Below are 26,550 nucleotides of genomic sequence, written 5' to 3'. Positions count from 1 at the left end.
TACGCCAGGCAATCAGCCATACTGAAAGAAGAGAAGAATGCAAGAAATGTGTGGAACTCTATCCTAATACAGCCAAACTCTACATGTATGAATCTGTGGGCACATACACGGTCTTCATGACAGAATTCATATACTTGAAAGATTTTCCATGAGACTTTTATGTATAGACATCAGGGAAATAGTAGAGAGGATGTTATTGTCTGGCAAAGTACTAAATAAGGAATGGAATAAAGAAATAATTCTCTTGATGAGGTTCAGTGGTTAGCCATCTACTTACTAGATTTAACAACTGAAGGAGACTGGCAATTAAGTGGGAAATTTCTGGAAAGCAAGTTCACAAGTTTACATGTTAAGAACTAAGCAATAAGTTGAGTTTATAAAAGATTCACTTGATATGTTGCACGAGAGAAACCTCTGCATCCCTAATCACTAGATGGGCCAGGCTTCTGTCCAAGATGGGACTAAGTAGATATGCTAATTAACTACGCGACTGCAATTTTCATTTTTATACTTCATACAAGACTTTTTTTTATATACCTACTACAAGCCATTTGTTCCATTACTTCTGGTGCACAGCCTGAACTATGATCTCTCAAAGGTAAGGATCAAATAAAAATTCCTAATTGGAGGTAGGTAAGAGCCTTGTCTTAGCAAAACTGTGTATTAGACCCTTATCTGAGATTTCAGATAAGATTTAAATTTGGCAGTACAAGCAATTCTCAAATTCTTCCACGGGACACTCTGTTAGATGATTAGGCTTAAGGAACTTTAGACTTTTTCTTCTTAAAATCCCTCTTGGTCCAACTGACTTCATGACTGCTCTCCCCCTAACCACACTGAAGATGCAAATGATCTATTAGAAAGGTTCTTTTAGCACTTGTGGAAGATGAACTCCTGTGTGGGTAGATGAAGAGGACAAACATGATGACTGCCTCCTTAAGAACTTCTTGGAGGTGCAGACTTGGCCCTTTCTAAAGGGTGCTTCTCTCTCTCTTCTGAACAGCTAAATTCCCCAGAGCACACAAAATTAATCATCTCCCACATGAACTGGGAGCTAGCATGGCTTCTTCTCTACCTCAATCGTATGGAGTGAATTCAGCCCAAATGGATCATGTTGCAGCCTCCCGTCATACCTGCTCAATATTTGACGGAGTAACATCAGATCTTGCTTACCATTCTAGGCATGAGGTATCCCCGGAAATGCTGTCAAAAGCATTGCAGAATGATTGGTGTTGTAAAGTCCCAACTAGACTCAGGCTCAGATAAGTACCGTGTTGCTACACTCTTGACCAAAGCATGCCTCACTATGCAAGGTGCTATCTGCAAACCAGCTGTATTTCTTCTTGATTTGATAAAAGCAGTATAAATGCTAAGCATATGCATAAATAACAGATTTTTCCATGTATTTATTTTCCATAACCCTAGTATTTGCTAGGAAAAACAATACATTGTGTATCATCTTGTCCAAAACACTTACACCTCAGCTATCGCTGGGCTGCATGTCTGTGCATGGGTGTTGATGACAGCAGGTGCATGTTTTCCAATGTGTTATGAAAGACTCATAAAAACATCACCTCTAACTGATCCCTCTTCTGTGCCTTACCAAGAAAGCTGGCAGGTTTCCTACTAACCAGCTTTTGAAATTCCCCTTTCAGTAGCTGCTCTTGTTCTACTGGAAACAGCCACATGCAGCCCGCGTGGACTCAGCTGGGGCAAGTGCCCCATTCCCTGCACGGGATCTGCTGCTCCGCCGGGGTCACTGGCAAAGCAAGGCAGGGATGTGTGCCCACGTCCCAGAGCAGGGCGCAGCGTGTCAGCTTTAATTGCAGAGTAACGGGAGGGGGAGCTAGCACACGGTGGCACGCGTTGGCTTCACTGAGTCACCAGCATTTCCCTCCCTCATTGAACTCGGGAACAAGCACTGAAAATAGCCTGGGAGGGGAAAAAAAAAAAAGTCTTGCTAGAGGAGGGAGAGCAGTAGAGAGGCACAGCACCCCAAAAGCAGGGAGGAGGAGAGGAGATGGGCTCTCCTGCAGCCCCACACCTTCATGCAGCTCCATCTGAGGTCCTCACTCAGCCATTAACAGGAAGAGCAGGAGACAACCTTGCACTTGCAGCCCGCACACGGAGCAGCAGAGCTGACCTCAGAAGCTTCACCCCACTGAAACTTGAAGAATTAGTGCCACAGCAGCTTCAGGGCTTTCCCCCCGGATACAGAAAGATCCTCAGTTTGCCAGCACCCACAGAAGTCAGGCGAACAACCTGACAGATGTATGGTGGCTTTACACAAGCACATCGTTGCACACCATTCTGAGGCTATGCCCAGTACAACAACTGCACACCGGCTTATGGCAAAAACAGCCACACTGCACACACATATGAGTAATTACTAGTTGAACCAGAACTAATTCTGCAAAGAGCTATAGCAATTGTTAGCCAAATTGAGTCTGCCATGGCAGATGCTAAAATAATTGCTCAGGGGGTTTGCAGGCCATATCTAAGCAGTTAATTCATTAGAAGTGTAATCTGCAGACTGGCAATGGAAGAGCAGACAAGGTGATGGCAAAAGGAGTACAGCTCTTCACTCAAACAAGCACTAGTGCTCTTCTGCCTCACCTCCTATTTCCCTGCTCTTCTGAACAATTCATGCTTCAGTTAATGATCAGAACTGCATATATTCAGTTATTGTTATTGCTGAACACATTTCCCTGTGTCCTGGGTTTGGAAACACAGAGTATTTTGCCAGAGAATATTGTAGTTGTCATGCCAGCAACGAAATAAGGAAGTCACTGCCCTGATATAAATCTTTTGCATGAAAAGAGTAGAACATTGTTTAACTGCTGTGACAGATACTGGATTCAACTGGCAAACGCATTTCAGTAAGCAAGTATTTTGTTTGCTTTCTCAAACATTCACACAGGTCATATTGACTGGCACAATTGTTCACAAGAATGTCTGCATGTACGTGCAGGAACAAAAACTATATTCCCCAAGAAGGGCTTTTTCACAAAGGATGCTTGTGTACTTCTCAGCTCCAGGAGAGAAGTGCCCCTGAGGGATACATTTCACAAGTGTTAATGAACCTTTGACACTACTGGGATGTAATTCCCAGCCGAGCAATGGTTATTTGTGTTCACCCAAGTCCTCCAAGATTGCATAGAACATCAGTGGCAAATAGGTCACATTCAGGCTCTGTTTAAGGGAGCAGACCCTAGTGGAGGAAAGGAAACCACTTGAAGGGAAAAGAGCAATAGTTAGAGCTTGCATTTCCTTTGCATTATTCTCCAGGTTTTGAATGCAGACTCTTAAAAGAGCTCTGTCTCTAAGCATTGATTACTTGTATATTTGCACCTCCAGAACACTGGTGCAATGCAATAAAACAATACAATTTAATTTGGCAAACTGACTGTAGAAGAAACAGTTAAAAATAAATATTAAACAAATATACGCCTGACTGCTGCATACAGAGAACTTCAGAGTGCTTATAAGCTTAGATGTATGCAAAAGAAAACAGTAAAGCCAGTTTTATGGCAAGTCGCCAACCTTTCTCATGGTGAGTAGTATCTAACTTCACAAAGCACACAACTCCTTTACAGCTCAGCATGGTAAAAAGGAGAGAATCTATTACAAAATGTGAAACAACAAGGGTTTTCTACTGATGTTATGGGGAAACTTGGCAAGGGTTAGTGGGGAAAACAAGTTTTAAGGCATGCTCCAAATTACATATGGTTTTATGAATCATGTTCTCCTGGATTGCTTGTGGAAGTGACAGCAATCCAGCAAAGTGTGTAGGGACAAAGACATGACATGAGCCCATTTCTACTGAATGAAGAAACAGGCCTCTACACAACATGCCTGCTGGATTTTTCTCAGTGGTCCTTGGAAACTTAATTTGTCCCTCCCCCACCCAGCCTTTTCAACAAGATGTTTAAACATCTGCTTTTCATTGTAAAAGTCATCATCAGAAAACTATAATGAAGAAAATTAGATGACTAGTTAACTGATTAACAGCCCACCTGATTGTCATGCTCTAAATGAATCATTTTTTTTTTCTCAAATGCTGCTCTGAGCAACCTTTCTGACACCAGAGATATCCAAAACAATGGCACTACCATACATTCAGAGCCAGGCAGTTTCCAAATATCCATGCAGTAACCTCCTCCCTAAACACCTGCAAAAAGCCAGCATACTGTGCCATGCAAATAATACTTAAAACCAATGAAGAAGCTCTTTCAAAATGGTAAGAGTTGTAAAAGAACTGGTTCTGAAGGCTGCATATCAAATGCACTTTCTTCCACATAAACTACTTGCAAAAATCTGAAAAACACATACATCCAGTTTGGGCAGAGCTAGCAGATCTCCAAAATAAAAATTCTGAAAATTGACATTTGTTACACAGGTTTTTCCAGGTTTTCTGTCACTAGACCTGATTTTTAGAACTGAGCTCTTACTAATTCTTCAAGTATATACAGCACAGGTGCATAAGAGATGCACCCTATGGATAGACACTGTCTCCTCAGGTCATTCCTAGATGAACTTCATGTAGTAGCTTGGAAATGAGCACACAGATTTGAAACACGTGTACTAGACGATGTTTGAAATATGCTACACTGCTCTATATACTTATTTGATGTTTTCCCTACAAACAAGAAGCAACAGACCTTACATTAGGGTCCTGCAGGCCGGAGGTCTTACTGGGATTTACAAAAGAGGTCTCTTCTTTCACAGCCTGTTAAAAGAAAGAAACAAAGTTTAGTACAACATCCACACAATGACTAATTATTTTTTTAAAATAAGAGATCTGCAAGAAAAATGCAATTTTCAAGATACCTATTCTGAACTGATTTAATAAGCACAGTTAATCTTTCATTGTCTTCTACTGCTGGCATTCACTTTGATAACCTACAGTGCACAGACTGTAGAGCAAGAGTGTCAGGAAGAGATTAGGCTGAGATAAAGCAGAAAAAGGAAAAGAACAGTAATTTCTCCAGAAGGCATTTTCCTCCAGAAGGCATTTAAGCAGAAAGAACAAAAACAAACAAATAAAAATACAACACACTGATAGTTGAGTTGTTCTTTTAATTAAGATAAATATCTAACCTAATCAGAAGCATCAAGCCAACTCTCACAGCTTTTCATTCAGACTTTGAAAAATTAAAAGTGGGACCCCTACATACAGTTGCATCATACGTGCAGTTCACAGAAAGTTTCATACACTGCTGCTTCCTGCTGAATTACAGAGCCCTGTCTATAGCGTAGAAAATACTGCTGCTGCAAAGCAGTTTGCATGAAAATTACTCAACAACCCAGGAAACATGCCCAATTTGGGCAAGTGTTGGTAAATTATATCTTCAAATGAGTCACGGGATTCTACAATCTATATTTAAAGACTAACCTCAGCAAAATATTGTACCACTATAGAAAATACAAGACACAAGAGTATCTCCAGGCCAGTAATAGATTTGGCAGGCTCGGTGCCCCACATTTGCACCATGATAATTTAATGGTTCAGATCAAATCGAATTAAATGTGTGTCAGTCCCATCATCTTCAAACAGGCATGTAAAGCCAGTGTAGATTTCGCAAGAGACCTTCCATTCAACGCACAAGGATGCATTTCGTTTGAGACTACTCATAAGAAAAGGAAAGGAAATCAAGAACTCCATTTCTCCTATACTTTAATGATGAACTACATGTCCCTCTTGTTCCAGAGGAAACAGAAGCCCCATCACTACTTCCTGGGTCAGCAGGGATAACTAAACTGGGACCACCTGGAATCTAGAAGAAAGTGGATTCAAAGGTGGGCCTACTCCAACTCATACCAGCACCCAAGGTGATAAGCTAGGGCATATTTTGAGGTAAGACCCTCCTTAATCCGTCCTGCTGAGGCTGTCCCACCCTGTCTATTGAGCCTGAAACCTTTATCAAGGCAGTGGGGACTCTTGGCCTCGCGGGCAGGCTTGTCGGCTTGTCCCTCTCCTTCTGAAGGCTTTTTTTTTTATTTTAAACCCAGAGAACAGGACCAGCAGTGGATACTGGGGAGGCTCCACTCCAATACAGGGGCATTCTTATATAGCTGGATTTAAACATCCTCAGGCAGAGGTTTCTTAAGTCCAGGGCAAATGCTCTAAACTCTAAAGAATCAGATAGAAGGGAGGCACAACCACCAACATTGCAACTCAGCCACCAAAAGTTTTACAACCAAGCTTTACAGTGTACACTATACCATGTGCATTATATCATGAATAATTTCAGGACTGGGAGTACAATTTTCATTTGATTTATCATTTTAAGCAATTTAGCTTAGCTCTAGAAAACATTTTTTTTTTCTGGCCTTATAGTAGCTCTGTCTAGCCTAATATTTATTCACAATTTAGTACTTTCTTGAAAGGAAAGAGAGAGTGTTTTTAATGCATTGAGAGAAAGCATTGAAATCATTCTTTGTTGGCACAGATGAGTGCTGAAGTAATATTTCTTTGTTCTACAAAGACTACGATGCTTTTTATAAATCTGTTGGTTTTCTGGAAGCTGAAAACATGAATCCAGCTGTCAGAAACTTAACACACAGTCTCTTCTCACACTGATGTCTTAACAACATTTTATTGTTAAGCCTGACAAGCTAGCTGCTTATTATTTGTCAGATTGGCTATTTTTTAAAACCATCAGTTTTACTTTATTCCAATCTTCATCAAATTAACCGAGTTGAATTTTAAGATGCTCTTGAACACAACAATAAGAAACAGAACACGGTGCTTGAGGAAGGATGTCAGAAATTGCAATAGTAAATGAAATGACTAAAATTCCACCTACTTAAACACCACAGGCCAAGGACCTCATTAGCTAGTTGAGAGGGCTTCAGTGAATCAGTCCCTAATAACTGACCCTTGGTTTCTTCTTGGTGCTGTGGCTATTATCACACTCTTTCGCATTCTCTGCTTTAAAAGGCTAAGCCAGCTGCTGAAAAAGGGCTGTGTTCCTCAACAGCGTGATCAGCATCCTGAAGAACTTTTCTTTGTTTTACTCTTCTCCATTACTACTCATGCTTTAGAGTACAGGAAATACTCCAGCGTCTACGGATTAGTACTGCTGACCAGGGAACAAGTAGTTCCTTCCTTCCTTCCTACCCTTCCTTCTTTCTCTCTCTCCCCCTCTCTCCCTCTCCCTCTCCCCTTCTCTTCCTCTGCTGACCTTTGCAGTAGAGGTGGGAATGTTTTCTGGCTAGTGAGCCTCTGACAAGCCACTGTGCAACACAAGCTATGCTCTCCAAATCTCAAGAGAGCATCTCCAAGAACTATTGCTCTCTGCTCCTCTCCTTCATCGCAAGAGGCATCAACGCTGCTCTCATCCTACGTGATCCACAGTAAGAATATCCTGAATCAGGATTCATGAAGAATCTGATCACTGAAGTGAAGGGTCAGGTTCCTGTCTAAAGGAAGACAAGGGGCACAAAGTCTCTCACAGTCTCTCTTATTTCAACTATTTTGCAAAGTTTCCAATTACAGAAAGGAGGGAGAAGCAACAGAGCTTTCACATTTGGTGGTTTTCAATGGCTTTCATTGCACTAATCCGGGGAACACCCTTTATCGGCTCTTCCTTGCTCTGTAATGCTGCTAGGGAGGCCTACAGCATACCAGATTTTTCAGCAGTTCATGAACATTTCTGTCATTCTTCAGCCATGTGATTGCTTGCTGATCTCAGTAGATAACATAGGCTAAGCAACATAGCACTGGGAAAAACACCCTGCCAAGATAAGCCTACACTAGCAATTGAATACACCCAATGCACCCTTTCAGGCAGAAAGGCATAATGGCTGGGTCCCTTCTCTATTTTTCTGCTCCTGAACAGGGACTAGCACAGTGGTGCTCCTGGACTATGACAGAACTGCTAGACATCACTGTCATTAGCAACACGTGTGTTATGGCACACTACCAGTTCCACACATGCCAGCTAGGAGACACATCTGACACATCAGCAACGAGCTGTCACAGTCTTGTGACACCACTGGCAAATCTGCCTCTCGTGTCCCAAGGAATAAATGAAAGATTTCCCTTTTCCCACTTTCTGTTTATCTAAATCCTCCATCACCTTCTTCATGTCAGCAAAGCTGTCATCTCATTTCCTCAGCTCCTTCCCTGTCTTTGAGGTATCATTGCTGACACACTCATAAGGAGCTGCCGTGTATCATCTATTGATCATCCTGGCCCACACACATTCCAGATCTCGTGGTTCTATATACCCCCGACACCCTTTATTTCCCGCAGTCTCCCTTTCCAAGCTGAGCCAAGCTGTTTGCCACTAGAGAGCAAACACACAGAATCTGATGCAGAGCCACTTTGAAGCTCCATCGTTAGGAACAAGGAGAAGCGACGCGACGTCTCGCTCGCTGTGGTGCACGGCCAGAGCACCCTGACGACCGCCGCATCTTCCTTCGCCTCGCATTCGCCAGGGAGGCCATTGCTCATCTAAGCACATGACTAAAAGCAACAGCTTTAGCAAGGCAACAGGCACCCGGGAGCTGTGCCAGCCTCCCCCACGGCCTGCGCACCTCGGCCAGGACCTGCCGCGCTCCCTGCTTGTGCCCTCCGCGCTGAGGCAGGCAGGGTGTGCGGTCACTCTATGCCATCAGTAAGGATGGGCAAGGGGAGGGAGGAAAGAAGGAGAGGGAGCCAAATATAATTCTCAAAGGAGACGGGTTAAAATGTCAGCAATGCTGATAATTCAAGGTACCTAAGCCATCATCTAGTGAAAGCTACGAACTCCCCAAGGAATCGAGATGGATTTAAATGCTATTAGAAGACAGCGTGAGATTATCAATGCTCAAATGCCTTCCCTACACCCACTCTGTTTTAATTTATGATCTAATTAGGGTTTGAATCCAGATCCCCTTAAGTGAGTAAAGCTCCAAAGACGCACCTCATATAAAGACAGTGTATTTTTTCTAGAAATATGTGAAAAATTCACACAAACTTTGAAGCTGACGAGTCCTTGCAGTCCAATCCCTCCTTAAAGAGACGGCACAACAAAAATGGCAAAGAACCATCAGAAATGCGTCTAGGAAGGAGTAGCACTGGGAATCATCTGTCTTGTTCACCTTTTCTACCAGAAATAATGCATAGATCCCAGATCTCATTCACACCTGGGGGCACTGCTTGCATCTACAAGGTAAATGCAGGCTGGAGGATGACACTGAAGCTATGCGCATCCTGAGACACTTTCTGTCATGCAGCCCAGTCCTTTGCTTGAGGCAGCTCCTGACACCAGCAGCTACCTGCAGGAAATATGAATCCTGGTTTGCATACCTGCAAAACTTTAAAGCAAAACTACATCCTCACCATCACCTGTTTTTAGGACAGGGAGGAAAAAGAGAGGCAGCTATCAGTGCTGCCCTAAAAATTTACATGTGTATAAGCTTGGGAAGAACATCAGTGTGTGAAAGGGGCTGCAGCAGTGACTGTCCCTTTGTTCAGTGTAAATGCCCCTTTGTTTGGTGAGAGGGAAGGCAGCAGAATCAATTGTCCCGGGACAGAAACCTGGCTAAGTAGAAGACACCCCTTGTCAGCCAGGAGTTTCCCTTGGGGTTGATAAAGCAGACGCAGAGAGTAGGGCATTGTCTGGTACAGCTGAGGATGAGGAGATGAAAACACTAGAGGAAATTCAGGAGAGAAAAAAAAAATAAAAACAAACAAAAAGCAACCCTGAGCAAGTGCCAGAAGGGAAGCTTGAAGCTTCTCAGCTTCTGAGATCGGAGAGGCTGCCTGGAGTAGTAAGCAGGGAACCCATCTCTTGCAAAGCAAAAGGGAACGGGATTTTGCATGCACTCTGCAAATAATTCCCCACTCCTCCAAATATCTTTCTTCCCCCATATTTTTGCTCTCTGACAAACAACTCACAGTGCAACAAACTTGGTCAAAAGCTCAGTGGGGAAAGAGGTAATATCATCTTTATGTTTGACTTCCACTAACTGCTTTGCAAAAATGTATCTTAAGAATGAACTAGGCATTTTCCAGAGAAAGATGCAAAAATTAAAAACAAAGCAAAACAAAACACACAATTCAAGCATCAAAAATTTGCTGTGGTAGAAATCTTTGAGAGACAGGTCTCTTCCTTTCCTACTGAAACTTGGTAGACTTGGCGGATCAGTCCAAGGATTCGGAAAGCCTGGATGACAGATGAAGAACACAACTAGGAGACAGACAAACCACCAGAACACAACTGCACCCTCCTGGCCAAGAGAAAAAGCCCTGCTGAGATAGTTGTACAGTTGCTCAGCTGCCAGTACTTAATTCTAAAGACATTAGAGTGTGCTCAGAGCCACAGGATATAAACAGGGACAGACACTTGCTCATATCTTTTCGCCCATCAGCTGGGCCATAAACTGCTGGGCAAAAGGGCCTCTCTGTGATCCTGAGTCCTCAGATCCATCCCAGTCTATTGGCACTGACGTGCACTGCCTGTCGAGGGGGTCTAAACACGGAGGAGAGCACGTCTTCTGTGTTCTGGCTGCTCTTCATCACTGCTTTATGCTGCTCCCTCTCAAATGGCAATTCTGATAAGGAATAAAAAATATTAAAGAAAATAAGAGGAAAGATGTCAGTTGATACGCAGCACCAGGCCCTCCCCTGGTGCTTAATTACGTGGGAACTGTGATATGCAGCCTGTCTGCTAGAAGGTAGCAGATCCCTGTTGGCGCTGTTGTGAAACGCTGCTGGTTTACAACTACAGATACCACAGGGCAGATACAGATACGCCCAGCGCAAGCCATGGCAAAGAGCCCCACAGCTGCATGTCTCACATTTCTTACCTGTGATGTCCGTGGCCATGAACACCATTCTTTCGTAAGGCTCCTTCTCCTGCTGATGCCTAATTGCTACAACAGAAAATTTCTTCTCCGTGTTTTTGTTTGGCTCCCCTCTCTACTCGCAAACTTGCACTCCATTCTGAGAATTAATAAGGAACAGTTTCTGGTCTTACTAAATACAGGAGGTGCCATTATAAACTTGTCACATCCTGATGTTAGTAGCATATGGTATTGAAAATATTCCCTCTGCTTAGATGAGGGAGCTGTTACAAATATCTCAAGCAACAGTTTGTTAATTTTGGATCTGATTCTATGGTGCATCAATATTTTCCTCATGCTTTTACACCTAACCATAGAGTGAAGATGCCTATAGTATTTCTTAAAGCATGGACTAGACCACAGACGTTGGGAGATGCCACAGGCCGCCTAGCTACCTGTATTGCGCTAGCTTTTCAGAAATGAGGGACGAGAGGACAGAACCGGCTCCTGCGCACTCTCTGTGCCAGTTTTGAGGCGGTAAGTGGAGCGTTTCTACTCATTCTTTTACCAGAGATCTTTTGCTTACCCTTCCGAGCGCTCACCTAGCCACAGCTTCTTACTGTCACAGCTGACCATTGCCTCCTTTCTGCCTACTTACTTTGCAGTACATCTGGGAAGGAAAATCATCCACGCTCAGTAGGAGAGGAGCTAAAGTGCAGAAGACTCTTCCCAATTGTACAAACATGTTTTGTGCCGAAGGAAAGAACTGAAGGATTTGCAAGACTAAGGTGACATCCTAACATTCTGCTGTCACTTGTACAGCATACTTGTTTAGCACTGAAAGCTTCAGGGGTTTCAAACTGAAATTTATGCAATGATTCTTCCACAGTATGTACAATCCTGCAACAGTCTTCCTTCCTCTCCTTCCCAATATAACCTTAAGATTCTTCTTGTTGGGACCAAGTCTATAAACACGCACATAACACAAACTGACTGCTAAAGCCTCGGGCAAAACAGTGCAGGTAGAAAGGCAAACAAGGGATGCTCTGCTTGTTCTGAAACCCGTTTACAACACAGCAGCAGCAAAAGGATACAATTATGGCATGGATGGAAAAGTAACTCAGGATGCTCTCCCTTAGAACGCCTCAGGGTGAAAAATAAGGGCAGGTGAATCGAGGGATGCATATGTTTACCACATCTCCTGTCTTGACACAGTAAATCTGCACTAGGAATGCAGAAGCACACTCTGCTTCCAAGTCTCTAACTATCCAGTCAAATTAGATCATTAAACATATTCAGGGGCAAATACAAACGTGAGAAATATACCATGACATCCTGTAGAAGAGACACACAGGAAAGAGAAAGGGCAAACCCAAGGACAAGCAAACAAGAAACATGCTGCATAGAAAACAGTTGATACAACACAGAATTCGGAAAGAGAGATGAGAGAACTGCTGCAAGCAAAAAGTAAAAGAAAAACCCAACCTCCTTCCCCCACATGTTGTCAAATTTATGGTTTCTGTTCTTGAAATCTAGAGCAATCAGAATAACCACATTTTGATATTTCCTTAGGTCTAGCTAGACCAGATGTAATCTAGTTCTCAGACGAAAGATCTGCCAGGGAACAACAAATACACAAACATGATTATTAACAAAGTTCTTTGGAGGGCAACTTGACCTAATATGTTAAAGTGAAAAGAAACTAAACAATGTAAACACCAAAATAATCTGTATTCAAAGAAAAGAGTATACACAAGGATACCACAGGAGCTTGGCATAAGAGTCCTATCAAACTTTTTGCCTCTGCTTTTTTCTCCTAAAGCATTCTAGTTGTCTCTACTTTTGCCACCAATAGCCTTACCCTTTTTCCACCAATTATACTTAAGAAGAATCATGCATTGTAGGTTTCACTTAGATTTACCTTTGATTGGAAAACTACCCTATTACAGTCACGCCATCTAGCCACAGCTTTCAGTTGCATGACATTATTATAAGAGTTGTTGTGGTGTTTTGGAAACAGGACATAGCCACTGTAAATACTGATCTATCAGTGAAAATGGAAACCTGAAATTCAGTTAAAAGCACCTAAACAAATAGGAAAGCAATATGCAAACTAACAGTTTACATTCAGACATAGCTAAAGTAATTTCCTAAAACAAGGCTATGAATCCCATTACAACCTTTATCTTTAAAACATCCTTGGCCAATGTTGCCATGAGTGGTGGCTAGTGTCATAGAGGTTACTTTCTGGGCTACAAAATAAAAAAGCTGCAGAGTGGTAGAATTGGAACCTGGAGATTTGCCTTCTTTTTTCTCATCCTCTCTCATTCTTACTAATCCTTACTAATCATGGCAGGCACAAAAAAAATCTTATTTCCTTTATATCAGACATAGTGGGTTACCTGAAGACACTGCAGTACAGTCAAAAAAGCTACATTGATGTGGGTACTCAAGGTAAAACAATATGCTTCCTTAGGAACAATATTTTGGAAAATTAGTATAATTAGTAATAACAAAAAAGGGAAATATCAAACACAGATTACCTGGGTACCCACTCTGAAAGCAGCTTCTACTTGAGCTTTAAGGATGTTACATTTCATATGATCAGGTACAGAGGAAGGTGACACGGGGGCATGAAGAGTCTTTTCAGACACTTTCTTCTCTTCACCCTATATTTAATATAAAAGACAAGCACAAGGACATGTATTAGAAGAATAAGTTAAACTGTTTAGGTCAAATTTTTAGTTGTAACAATCCAGATCAACAACACTGGGTGAAGCTTCAATGGGTGCTTCAATGGAAGCTTCAACACTGGGTGAAGCCTGATAGATATATCTAACAATATTTTTTTAAAAGATTTAATGAATGGTACTATGATCGAGACCAAAAAAAAAAAAAAAAAAAAAGCTTTCAAGGAAGTGTATGTAATAGAAACAAGAAATCAATACACAGTGCTTAGAAACACGGGGGGGCGGAAAGGGAGCCAGGCCCTGGAATGGTTGCTCAAGCCTAAGATTACACTGAGGAAGTAAAACATTTTCTCAAAATATGCTCCAGCAGGCAAAGGCAGGAAAGGTTTGCAAGGCTTAACTACAGTCAACAACACTTTTTTATGTGACCATAGGACTGTAAAGGAGACTTGCAAATTTAGGCACTGACAGAGAGATTTGAAGGCATTCTCACATAATTACAAGCCAAGCTGAGATCTCCATCACAAAGAAAAAGAAAACAAAAAAATGAAGTTTAAGTGTATCTGTTGCTGCTGCTTCCACTTGATACAACCCCCTTAACTACTCAGTGTTCTGGATGAGAAATCTGCGGGCTCAGGATAGCTAGTTTAACGATCTGTTCAAACACGACCTAAAGATTTTTGTGTTTTGAACAAAAAAGAACCATCTGAAATGCCAGAAGGAATAAACTTCCAAGACAGACAGAAGGAAAGGAGAAAAGAGAAGGCCCATGTAATATTAATGTATAAAGAAAAAGGGTATGAATGAGAGCAGGTTTGTAAAGACGGATTCTTAAGCAATCAGGGTGCAATATATTTTTCAACAAGAACTGGGCAATAGCATAGCAGCCATCACAAGCTTTCTTATTCGTTCTCAAAGTTAGACCCGAATTACAACTGAACAACAGGCTAGAGTATGCATTCCTGTGCCTTTCTCAGTGCTGCAAAGAGCGAAGGGCCACGTATCTCTGGAGAGCACCAACGTCTAACACCATCAGTCCGACTGCCCCGTGCTTCTCACTAGTCTGGCGTGCAGCTACAACACCAGCACAGCAGCCCAGCGTCCCCCTGAGGCTCACCTCTGGCAAATTATCTCAAAACAGGCCAATTTTAGTCACCGAAATTACCATATGATTAGCCTTAATTGAAAATCTGCCTTCTTTATCCTTCCTTCTGCCCTCCCCTATGGCATTTCATTGGCTGACAGTAACTAAAATCTTACTGACTCTTCTTTCAGATCCAAAAATAATCGCAGACAAAAGGGAACATCACCTCTTCTGGGGACACTTTCTGCGAGTGGGGGAAATCATGAGTGTAATTATGTTGCCTGAGGACATCATTTTGTGGACACTGGGAGAAAAGAGCTAGGCCTCTGCAGAACTCTGTTGAGATGGTAAGATATTTTTCATGTGTAAGCAAAGTTGGTCCAGCAGACTTCTGTATGCAAAATGCAATAGCTTCCAGGTATGATTTTGAACAACTGCCTTCTACAGGATTACCCACCATGAGTTTTGGGTCTGGGAAATCTCTAATAATTCTTACATGTCTATTTACTAAGCTATATTTATGTTTTTAATGGAAGATATTTCTAGACATTTCACTCTCTTTGCTTTCCTCCTAAGGGAAAAAAGGAAAATACATAAAATGAAAAGTGACAGCTTGTGGCTGGAGCAGCGTATGGAACTGTAACCATCTATTCAGTCTTGAATATAACCGCAATCCTGGCAAGCATCTGAAAAAGAAATTGAAATATTCATTTGCTGTAGTTGGCTCTTCTGGGGTAGTCATGAAGCTAAGAAGCAGAAATAATGAAAAGGATAAAATTAAGAAAGGACAATTTTTCCTTGACCAACAGTTGTATTAGCTACTACACACTTCAGGAGGACTGCTCTTATTGGCAACTTTTGATTGTATTTATTTCTAACAGCAGAATAACCAATGCACTAAGCAATGACATTTTAAAGGCCATGTAAAATCCTAACTTTATTTTATTACTGCATACTAATTAAATATCATTTCAGTCAAGCCAGATTAAGTCACTATATTTTACTAGCTAAATGAAGACAACTAATTCTTGTTTATAACAATAAACGCGTTTCATAACATCAGAACTTCCTAAGCCCCATCCACTCGGTATCGAGTACCTGCATGGATATTTTTCACTTTTTGCATTCTTCCTCCCCTGCCCAGTTTCCTTGCATTGACCAGAGCATTCTCAAAATCGTCTTCGGACTCCCCTGTATTTGGGAGCCCCCAGAAGGCCTAGACCTCCTAACAGATTCTATAGGATTATAAGAGATGACGCCACACAGCGGCAGTTGCACAGTCCGAGGTCTCACAGGCTGAGACTCTCAGAAGTTGAGGCATCCTGACACCAACACTTACCCACTCTACCTGAAAAGGGAAAAATGCTGCTGCGCTGGAGGTTACAGCCTCTTGAAAGCCATTCCTTGGGCCTTCAGTTCTCTTTTAGCCCTTGCTTGGGCCAGACCATAAGAATTTCTGCCTCCAAGCAAGCGGTACTTGTTCATCTTGCACCGCTCCAGGAGCAGCAGCACCAGATCTGCTGAGCGACCACACATGAACAGCACAGAAAGCTGCGGTGGGATGATCAGCCCCATCCTGAATTCTCATCTCAAAGAGCTAATTAGCTCCAGCTATTATACATAAACTTGCAGTGGCACTGAAGATCCAGACTGCAAATGAACCTCCATGACGCAGAGGAACATAATATATAAAACAAAGTAGCCTCTCCTTATTCCAGACTATCAGCATTTCTGAGCATCTGTAGAAGTTTCTGTTGTTCCTTAATGCCACTACCCTTCACATATAACCCTGTTTATCCCCCAGCTTCACTTATAGAATCACCAATAAGAAGGTAAAAGGAAAAAAAACATTTCAGAAAAAAAAATACAGTATATTCTATGGTTCATTTCCCTAGTTTACAAGAAAACCAAAAATCTTAACACTATCTGCATTATGGAGTCTGCATATACTATAGCTGCAAAAATGAAAGCTGTAGTCTACTTTACTTTGCCTTATACTAAACATATCTGCAGCTTACGTTTCCAGAACCACCAGTGCTTGCAATGACAAATGAAGCACAAAGACAGCAGGTCGGTATTCACATATTGTATCAGGTTGGCAGTTATCAAAACTTTATTGTCACTTACAAACTAAGAATATTAAATGTGGAAGCCATTAGAGGACTATATATGACCCTGTTGATGTAACTTTTGATGTTATCATTTCTTGTTACATAATTCTGAAAAAAAAATGAGATAACGGATTCAAATGAATCTGTGGGAATCAAACTTGCTTCTGAAAGAAAATCTTGCTTAAAATTGCAATCTGAACTCAATCTAAAAAGTTTAAAAATGAGGAAAAAAAAGTCAATATCAATTGAAGATACTTGATAACACTCCCGTTTTCTATCTCCTGTTCTGTTGGTGCAACTGAATAGCAACGTGTTTGCATTGCTTTCACCGTTGTAAAGAAGTTTATCTTTCTGCAGGGAGAAAGCACTGGGAAACTGCTAGAAGTGTTTAAAGGGTTTGATAGAAATGCGCTAAACGAGCTCATATATGTATGTATATATGCATATGTGTGTATATGTACAGATGCTACTAGATGCTTTTTTTCCTTTTATAATTGAGGTCTTATGTTTGCTTATCCCTTCCCAAACATTTACTTTAAATTCAATTACATTCACTGAAACAAGAATCACTGACAGACTTGTACAGTAACTAATAATGATGACACCGGCTTTGGTTGGCAAAGCTAACTGCATATATACAGAATATAAAAATAGATGCTTGAAACACAACAGTCCTACTCTCTTGTGCTCAACATTTCCATTCTGTCTGTTTTGAAAGGCTTGCATTTCATTCCACATAAAACTATACCACAAGCAAGGTCTGCAGTCTTCTCCCTCTGCTGATTTATTGAGAGTATTTTCCTAGCCAAACAGTGTCTTTAATATACACGACCAGAGAACAGATTGGCTACTTTAAGAACACAGGCTTATTCTCAATTGCTAGTCATCACAACTAGTAGAAGGCAATGTTTTGATGAAGGCAACACAGATACATACTTTTAAATGCACATTAACTATGGGAGGTCAAAATCTTTGGTTTTCTAGGACTCATCTGTATCTGCTAACATGCATGAGAAATGACTGTCTTGCTTATATCCTTGGAGGAAACCTCTTTGGTTCCTGGTACTAACTTTATTTTATAAAAGGTTATGGCTGAATGCTCTTAGATCCCTGTTAGTGCCACGCTTCCTGCTGCTCTTTCTGGACTATGGTGACCATGTTTCCCAGGTACGTATATACTCTGATGCTGAAGGAAGCAAGCACAGAAAAGTTTCAGACGCAAAGTGTTGTTTGCACCTGACTTGGGGCAGGCAGGCAGCTCCACAGCTCTTTTGCAGGCTGTAGCATTTACGAGCAGTCACTAGAGTACCTGCTCAGCCCCATGATGCTGCATTGCCATGGCCAGTAACAGGTCACAGGCTTCGTACAGAGCTTGCAAGGCCTCGGGACTGCGGCCTGGCCGGCTTGCTCTGACTGAACTTTTCCTGACCTGCCGGTAGCTCTGTTCTACTTGGTTTAGCTGTAACAGCAATTTTCCTAATTGACCAGATGTCTATAGCTAATTTGTTTTATCTTCGTACGTTACAACCGTAGTTTTATAAACAGAGCAGTAACAAGCAGTTATTCTATGTAGAAAGAGATATTTGTGAGCGGAGCGTGATGCTGCCACGTAGAGCAACGACAGCCGAAGGGAAGCCCTTGGACGCGAGGTCGAGGAGCGCAGGCAGCGCCCGATGGCGAAGGGGCACAGGCTGCCACTGCAGACCCCCGGCTGTAAAGCGGTCAGCTAAGGAAATGCACACCTGGAGCTGAACAAAAACGGGCTTAGTGGTACAAACTTAGTGGTACAACAACAAAGATATAGTACCTAACACACGTAAAAAGCCACTATATACAGTAGATTGGGATGCAACATGAAGCCAATGGACAGTGAAGAAAAAGCAAGGTGTAAGAGTGTGTTAACCAGCTTATGCAAAGGTCTCCAAACAGATCCTAGAATGAGAAAGAAGAAACCACCAAGACCGTATGTCTCCTGGCACAGGGCTCCGGGGGCAGACACCGCACTGCAGCGCCCCGGCAGCCCCGCACTGGGAAACTTGGGGTTGAGACCTTGGACCCCGGAAAAGGATAAGCACAATTCCAGAAAAAGAGGTAGACGCTGTATGTGTGCGTAACAACTTGCACTGCACTACTGGCCTTTCTTTTGCTGTGATAATTAGATCTGGACTAACAAAGATTAGACTCTGAGGATTTCAGTTACACTAAGAATACATTCTTGGCATTATATATTTCTATTGCATGTATATATGTGTATCTACATGCATACATCTATACACACATACACATACATATGGCATGCTTCCCCTTTGTCCATAAAGCATGATTTTCAGCATGACAGATAAAGGTTGCAGGAATGGTGGAGGGAAGGATAGGAAAACATTTTTCTGAGGAAAGGCTTTTGCAAGAAAGAAAATTAAAAACATATGCACAGTTATAACACCTCAGCTTGTCTCTCCTGGAGGGTAAAAAGTCTGCTAGCACCAAAGGGAACGACACACACATTGAAATTTTCTTTTATTACTCCCTAGGTGGACAGACATGTCCACTGTACCGAACAATTCTAGAAAAGAGACTGGACACATCCATTCATCATTCCCATGAGATGGCGTTTGCTGTAGCAGACAATCAAATTAATTAACTGCTGAATCTAATATACTCAATTTCTTGTTAATTCTGCTATGGGGTGATTATTAAGTCTGACAAATTCCATCCCCAAAGCACATTGCTTGGGAAAAAAAAAATAATTAGCAGCAGAAAGAGAGCGAATGAAAGTCGAAACTCCACAACAGATGTGGAAACGATTGCTGTACTCTCAGAAATAAAGCAACAGAGGCGGCTTCATAACTGTTTCTCCGATTTTGTTTAAGCAAATATTTTAGAGGAATGCAAAGAGAATAAACAGCACGTAGCAGAAAAGAAATCAAGGCCATTGTTTTCTGTCATTTCATTTGGCTTCATGTCTTGCCAGGCGCTGGGCGCTCATTAACACCCCCTCGCTGCTCGGCTGTAGCTGCGAGCAGCTGCTGGGAGCTGGTTAACCACCAAGACCAGAGCAGCTCTGAAGGCCACGCTCCTAGCGGAAAGCGCTTGTCAAAGCCCAAGGCTGTAGGGTCTCGTCTAGCCTGGCAATGTTCGCCAGCATTTCAGCCCAGAATCAGGATGTTCCTCTCATTGCAGGAACCATCTGCTCGAGCAACTGCAGGGTCAGCTCAAAGTTCAACAACCTGGGGTTTGTTTGCTTTCATTTTACAGGCTCTGTGTACATATTTCACTAGGCCCTAGGGAGCAAACCATGAGCACGGGGCTGAAAGAACCTCCAAATGACTCGTTGGTCACAACAAAACACAGCCTGTATCTGAGGGCTTGACTGTCGATGTGATTTCTGCTGGTGACACCGGGCATCTTCCCAAAGGGCATATAATTTTCAAGTGGCTCAGTATGGAAACCTTAAATTTTGAGGGACTACCCTCCTCTCTGTTCTCCTACATGGCAACTGCTGTTTGTGAGACTGCTGCCTATCTGCTAAAGCCAAACCTTCTCGGGCTGCCAGAAAAGGGATTTCCTAAGACAGTCGGTGTCTCTAGCTTTGCCTTCTGCTGATGCCAGAAGCAGAAGCTTAGCAGCTCCTGGTGCTCTGTGGAAAACTTTTTCATCAGCAAAATTTCTGACTTGTTGGAATGCTCAGCAGAGGAGACACAGGCTGCATTAGACAGGCCCTTTTCTCCCCGCAAAAAAAAAAAAAAAAAAAAAAAAAAATGTCGTTCTGTCACTGGAAGACACTGACTTGTTGTGGTACTGGGTTCTGCTACTTAGTTCTTACATAACACTCCATCTGACTGTGAATAAAATTATAGAGTTGTTAGGAAAAGCCAAAGAAAATCATTAGGTATAGAAGAGCTGAGTTTTCCCTTCATAGATTTTCAGAAAAGAGAAAAAAAAAAAAAAAAAAAGAGAGAGAGAGAAGTCAGGCTTTGCCGAGCAGAAGTCACAGGGATTCTATTATGACCACACGCATGGTACAGTGGAATATACACTCCAAATATGTCAAGCTTTCATTAAAACAAAGAAACATATAAATGCATTCATTTTGAGATTGCAAGGGCACCACTCAGCTCACCTGCTTGGATTTTGCACAGCGCAGCCCAGATTACCTTACCCACTTACTCTCACGCTGTGGTCAACACAGAGGTCATCTAGATTCCATATTTTAACCCTTGATCTATGTTCAACTGAGCTGCCAGTAAACTGTGCAGGAATGTCCTTCAAAGCACGCTTCGGATTTTGCACCTAACGAATGCTTGCAGTTGATGCTAAGACACACGGTATCCATAACTAAGACTGAGCTACAGTACTGCTCTCACAAGGCGTGGATATCCATTGGATGAATCCAATCAATGGAGATTTTTCCTTTGGCAAACTACATCAATGATTAATTAATTTTGCCTATTTAAAAAAGTGCACTTATTTCCTGATAGAGTATTTCTAACAAAGGAACTGGACAAGTGCCCATGGATATGTTTATTTTTATCTCATCCTTATTTGTCTGCTTTACAATTCTTTTACCCACTCAGATCAACCAGAGAAAATGACAGCACCTCACAACTGATAACCAAATAGATTTAGGCAAAAGTTAAAAATATTTCACCTTGATGTGTTGATTCAGAAGTCTCAAACCATTGCCTTGTCAGACCCTCATAACTGCATTCGCCAGCAGGGAGTTATTTTCTGTAGCTGAACTCCACCAACGCCCCATGGCACACCATAAATGCCATTCTTTAAAAAACTTCTCTTTATGAGGGGAAAATTCCAGTGCATTATGGAAAATATAGCTTGATAAGGATCTTAGGCTTAGAGAGCAACATGGAAATATTATAGCTTCCACATGACACTGACTTTACTTATCTAGAAATCTGAACAAAATGTATCAAGATTTTATTGTTTATTGGAAGCACCTGGCAATTTTTAGCTTCAACTTCTGTCTCCTGGATAGTCTTGCCTAGAAAAAAAAAGAGGTTATGCCATATTGATATGTTGCCCCTTGTTCCAAACATCAGTCACTCCATGTCTCCACAGCCCTCTTGTGGCTGCACTTTCCATGCATTTTGCAACCTCTCTTAATTTTCCCAATGCTGTCTTGAAATAACATCAATGAAAAAAGCCCGTCTGTGAAATCAAGGCTAAGAAATTTAATTGGGTTCTCCCCTGAACTGACAAAAATCTCTCCAAACACCTCCTTTTTAACAGGCATACCCGTTCAGTGGGGGCCCAGAGCCCTCACCTGAAGCTACCTGAAAAGCTCTCACCAATTTCAGTGTCTTCAACTCAGGACTGATCACAGAGGGCTTGCTGTGAATCAGAGGTCTAAGTCTCCACCCAGAGACAGCTCAAAGCACTCCATTATCACAGACACACTGGATTTGGGCTCTCATGCATAAAAGGAGCCAACAAGCTGATGTCTATCATGCTCCTGGCATAGGCAGTGGGACAGGGCTGTGTTGCAGCCTCCCAAAAAGCCCACTCGTCTAACACCAGCCAGATACTGGGGGTGATGGGGGGCGGGCCTATGGAGTTAACACAGATTCCTCGTGGAAAAACAAGGTGACTTATATCTTAATCATTTATTGTGTTGTTATTTTCTTGCAGCTCTGGGCTGCCTAGATGACTAACTCTTCACAGCTAAATCAAAACTACATCATAACATTGTTGCAGCAGCTCTGAAATTTTAAAAGGCAAAGTTGAAGGAAATACTAAATCTAAAAATGAAACCCGAGTCCCATGAGGAGATGGCATGAGGTGATTAACAAGCAAGACAGTTGCAAATGCATGTTGATTTAAATTGGAAGTGAAAAAGCAGTAGCTTCTGCATATCAAGTGACAAAAATGCTCTCTGACATATATATATTTAAAAACACATGTATATGCTATACCTTGTTCATGCTGATGTGCAGGGCTGGCCATGGTCCAACTACCTTCACACTCTCCGTTTCTATTTTCTTCAGGTGAGAAGTTTCATCATAAAGAAGGGGCAGTCCTGAGCTCAATTCTAAAAAGAGGCCCAAAAGAAAGAAAAAACATAGTCTGAAGGGAGGCTACAGATGAACTGCAGAGCAAGACACTCAACTGCATTTGAAGAGAAAGTGATCAACAGACTGTATTTCCTGTAAGAATGCCTAAAATATTTCATAATTATGCCTGTTGGGTCATTTTTCTTTTTCTATTTAGCAAAATTCCACCCCGCCCCCTCCTCCTCCTCTCCCATTTCTCCGTTTCAGCAGGGCTTTAGCTTTCCGTGGGCTAGATACTTCTCTCCTTGCTCACACACACTAAATAGCCATGTACTCTACAACTCAGTTGACACCAGAGGGATTATATATGCAGACAAGGTGCCACTTTCAGCATCTGCGATGGGTAATGAGATCAGAGCGGAGCTTTTAGCTTCTCTCAGGGACATCTTTATTTGTATGCCAGCCTCTTTTAAGACCGTTATCAGGAATCTCATGTGCTTGGTCAACAGAGGTCCTGAGTGAACCACTGGAACAGAAAGGCAAGGAAAATGGTTTTTGACAGAAAATCTTGAAAGGTCTCAGCCAACAATCTTGGGGATGGTGCTGCATGTATATGTTTAAATAGTCTTACAAAAAATGAGATTCATTACATGACAATTCAATGAGTCCCTGCCTACTGTATTTTTTCTGCCATAGGTTTTAGGTAACAATATTTGGGCTGTATCTCTAGGGTCTTATTCAAAGCTCATTGAAATCAATAAAAAGCTCTCATAAATTCTAGTTTTGTTGGATCAGGTTCCTAAACTGTCCTAGGAATATTAAATATTATTCACTCAAAACATAATTTTACAGCTCTTTAAATATACATTAAGGGCTTTGCTGACTAGGGACAAAGCGCTAAACCCAGCTGCCAGGGATATTAGCAAGAGGCTGTTTTTGGCAGTAGTGAAACTTAATGAGGCCCTGAGGTAAGCACCCTAGAAGGGGGGTGATATCCCCTATCAGCAACGCTCTTCCCTCCCTCAGCACAAGTCTCTGCCGTCGCACTGCTTGCATGGATGTGAACTGTGAACCTGCCCCATCACATCAGTGAGAACATCACCACAGCCACCAGATCAGACAGAAACCCAGCCATTTTGCTTTTTGGTTGAGAAAAAACGTAAAGGGGAAAAAAAAAGCACATTATTTAATAGGTTCAAGTTTGCCGCGTAGCAAAACTGACACGCTGCTGGCTGCTGCTTTGCTTATAGGGAGAGCACGAGAAATGAAAGCAGCCAGTTTAGCCTTTTCACTCAGTCCTGCTTAAACAAAGGCACACCTTGAACGAGTCAGTATTAAGTTTTGGCAAAACCAGGCTTTCATTTCCGGAAAGGAACCGACTACACTGTGGTTTCTCAAAGGATCATTCCGGCCCACAGTTCAGTCTGCACAACACCATTCTCTGCCCAGGGCTGCGCAAGGAATGCACGAGCAGAAGACCTGCTGCATAAGAAGGTATGATCTGTGTACACAAACAAGCCTTCAGGTGAAGGGCAGCATTACAAATACTGTAATGAGGCTGAATGCAGGAAAACAACATCTTCTGTTGAACTATCTTCATAAACACACGTCAGATTTGATTCACTGGGTGATAACTCTTCCAGTAATTACACCGGACAAATTACTTGGAATACAAAAATCAGGCAGATTGTTTTCTGTAACAAACTCTCAGACTCTCTGTTCACTGTGGAAAACTTGCAAACATTAAAGAGAAACTCAGCTGCACACACTGCCATTTCCATTTCTCCTTTCCATGTACTCCAAATGGTGGATGGATTTTGAACCCTCTCAGAGCCCCCATGAGTGGAAGAAATGTAGTCCATTTCTCTGTTTCATCAGTAAACCAGGTACACTTGGGAAGGTCACTCTACGTTCCACTTTACATGCATTTTAAATCACCTCAGAGCTCAGAGAGGAATCCATAGAACATGGAATAAGCAACAAAATGGCAACGGTCTCTGCAGAGAGCAGAGAGGGCAGCCAGACTGACATGGTGATGTGCAGTCCCACCTCTGTCAGCCTCCCTGGGAAGTCTCTCCTAGGATGGCATATCCCCCTTACGAGACCTTTTGACTCTCCCGGCATTTCCACTTGAGATGCTTTTGGTCACACACACGCGCTTCCCTAGAGAGTGTTCTCAGGTTAGTGACCACTCACTTCCTAGAACCGCTTTCCCAAGAGGGCCCTAATTTTCAGGCAGCCTCGTGCCAGGTGTCAGCCCCTCCATGCCTTCCTTATTCACACTGCTGATAAGAGGCACCCTGGGACATGTGTTTTTCTTGTCCCACACACTGTGACATACATGCAGCCCTAGATATCTGACTGTCAACTGGGATGCTCCTATCAGTTTCCACACACACCCACAACAAGCCTTTTCCATGTGCTGTCTCCAAGACGGCTTTCTCAGTCCAAATAATCTGAGCAGCATTTTAGGAGAATGAGAAGTACTTGGAAACAAAGAACCAATCCTGAACACCAAAATATCACCAAAATTGATTAGAGTGCTGAGAAAGATGATCCCATTTATTCCATGGTTGTTCTAGCAGCATAAAAATCAGTGTGGACATGGTAGTTAGGTAGGATGTTTAACTGAGGACCACCTTTTGAGGGAAATTATTATTATTTTTTTATCTGACCAAGCACATAGAGATAGGAAATCAGTGGATCAGGTGATGTCCTGTCACAGGACAAAATTTTTATTAGGAGTGCCTGGGATTCTCAGTAATTGGAAGGGAGCAGCTGGATGCAGCTAGTGTGTCGACACCACAACCTCTGCTCAGGAGATAGCAGTGTCCTTTCGGGTTTCCTTAGAGGGGCAGGAATTGGCACTCTTTGCTACTGGCATTAGGCCACGTCTGGAACAGGCGCCCATTCCCTTTTCTCTAATCAAGTAGCGAAACAAACACCAAGTCAGAGCATGAACCAGTCTCAAGCAGACAAAGTGGAAAGACGGGTAAATGTGCCTACAGTAATAGGTACTACATGAACAACACAAAAGAGCTCATCTCCATTGGCAAAGTCACTTTCCAAGTAAAGCAACAGCTCAACTGACTGGGAAGGCTGCGACATGTTGCGTGAGAGGAATATTGGATTTTAGATGGAAAAGAACTTGCATCCACAACCAAGTCTGACCATCCTCATGCATAGTGGGCACAATGCATCCCCAAGACCAAGAACAGGAGCCACTGCATGGCATTCCTCTCATGTATCAACTCATCTGAACTGGCTAACTGCAAACTTTGGCAGACTCAAGTTTGACAGACTTCTGCATAACAAACTTTGGATACAAACAGAATTATGCCTTGTTTTTGTCCTTATGCTTTTCTAACCTGATGAGTCACCAATAATACCAAGTAGGACAGTAGTCTGAGAGGAACTACAGAGCTGGAATAAACACAAAAATTAGATTTTTTTTTACTGTTGCCTCTTTAATCATCTTCTGATCCCCAGAATGTTCACCTATAGGTACGCTGTATTTCAGAGGTACAAGTATTTTTCTTTTTATACTTCTGCCTATGGGTAGTGCTATCCTGAGGTGATCAGAGGGACCTCTCATAGCAGCCTTGCAGTTCTTACTTCCAGCTTTACGTAACACTAACTCAGGCTGTTTGTTCACCCCAGGAGCCCTGTTTCAGCTGCCCCATCTGTAACTCGGCCTGCCCATCGGTCTCTTGCCATAGCGGGTCTTGTTGCAGCCTGCCGCCAACAGCCAGGTCTCCTGACACAGCCGTTCCCGAAGGAAAGGACTCCCCAGCTCCAACCTGCCCACGGCTCAAGGAGAGCAAAGCCTGCTCCTTCCTGAAGGCTCAGCAGCAGCAACTGGCCAGAGCCATTTCTGCTGGAAA

General features: G+C 42.4%; 1 protein-coding gene across 2 annotated transcripts in view; it reads right to left on the bottom strand.

The window, feature by feature from the left end:
• EPB41L4B (erythrocyte membrane protein band 4.1 like 4B) overlaps positions 1–26,550 on the bottom strand; it is a 157,839-nt gene that overhangs the window by 36,486 nt on the left and 94,803 nt on the right. For both annotated transcript variants that reach the window (XM_088526024.1, XM_088526016.1), the window contains 3 exons: positions 22,589–22,704; positions 13,320–13,445; positions 4,662–4,729 (listed from right to left, as the gene is read on the bottom strand). In XM_088526024.1, coding sequence (XP_088382150.1) covers positions 4,662–4,729; positions 13,320–13,445; positions 22,589–22,704 — 310 coding nt within the window. The remainder of the gene's footprint in view (positions 1–4,661; positions 4,730–13,319; positions 13,446–22,588; positions 22,705–26,550) is intronic.

The sequence above is a fragment of the Tinamus guttatus genome, unplaced genomic scaffold, assembly GCF_059628265.1.
Source record: "Tinamus guttatus ecotype Peru unplaced genomic scaffold, ASM5962826v1 Tinamus_guttatus_pri_ptg000025l, whole genome shotgun sequence".
NCBI lineage: Eukaryota > Metazoa > Chordata > Aves > Tinamiformes > Tinamidae > Tinamus > Tinamus guttatus.
Note: the sequence above shows the minus strand (reverse complement) of the source record. Positions and strands in the feature narration are given on the sequence as shown.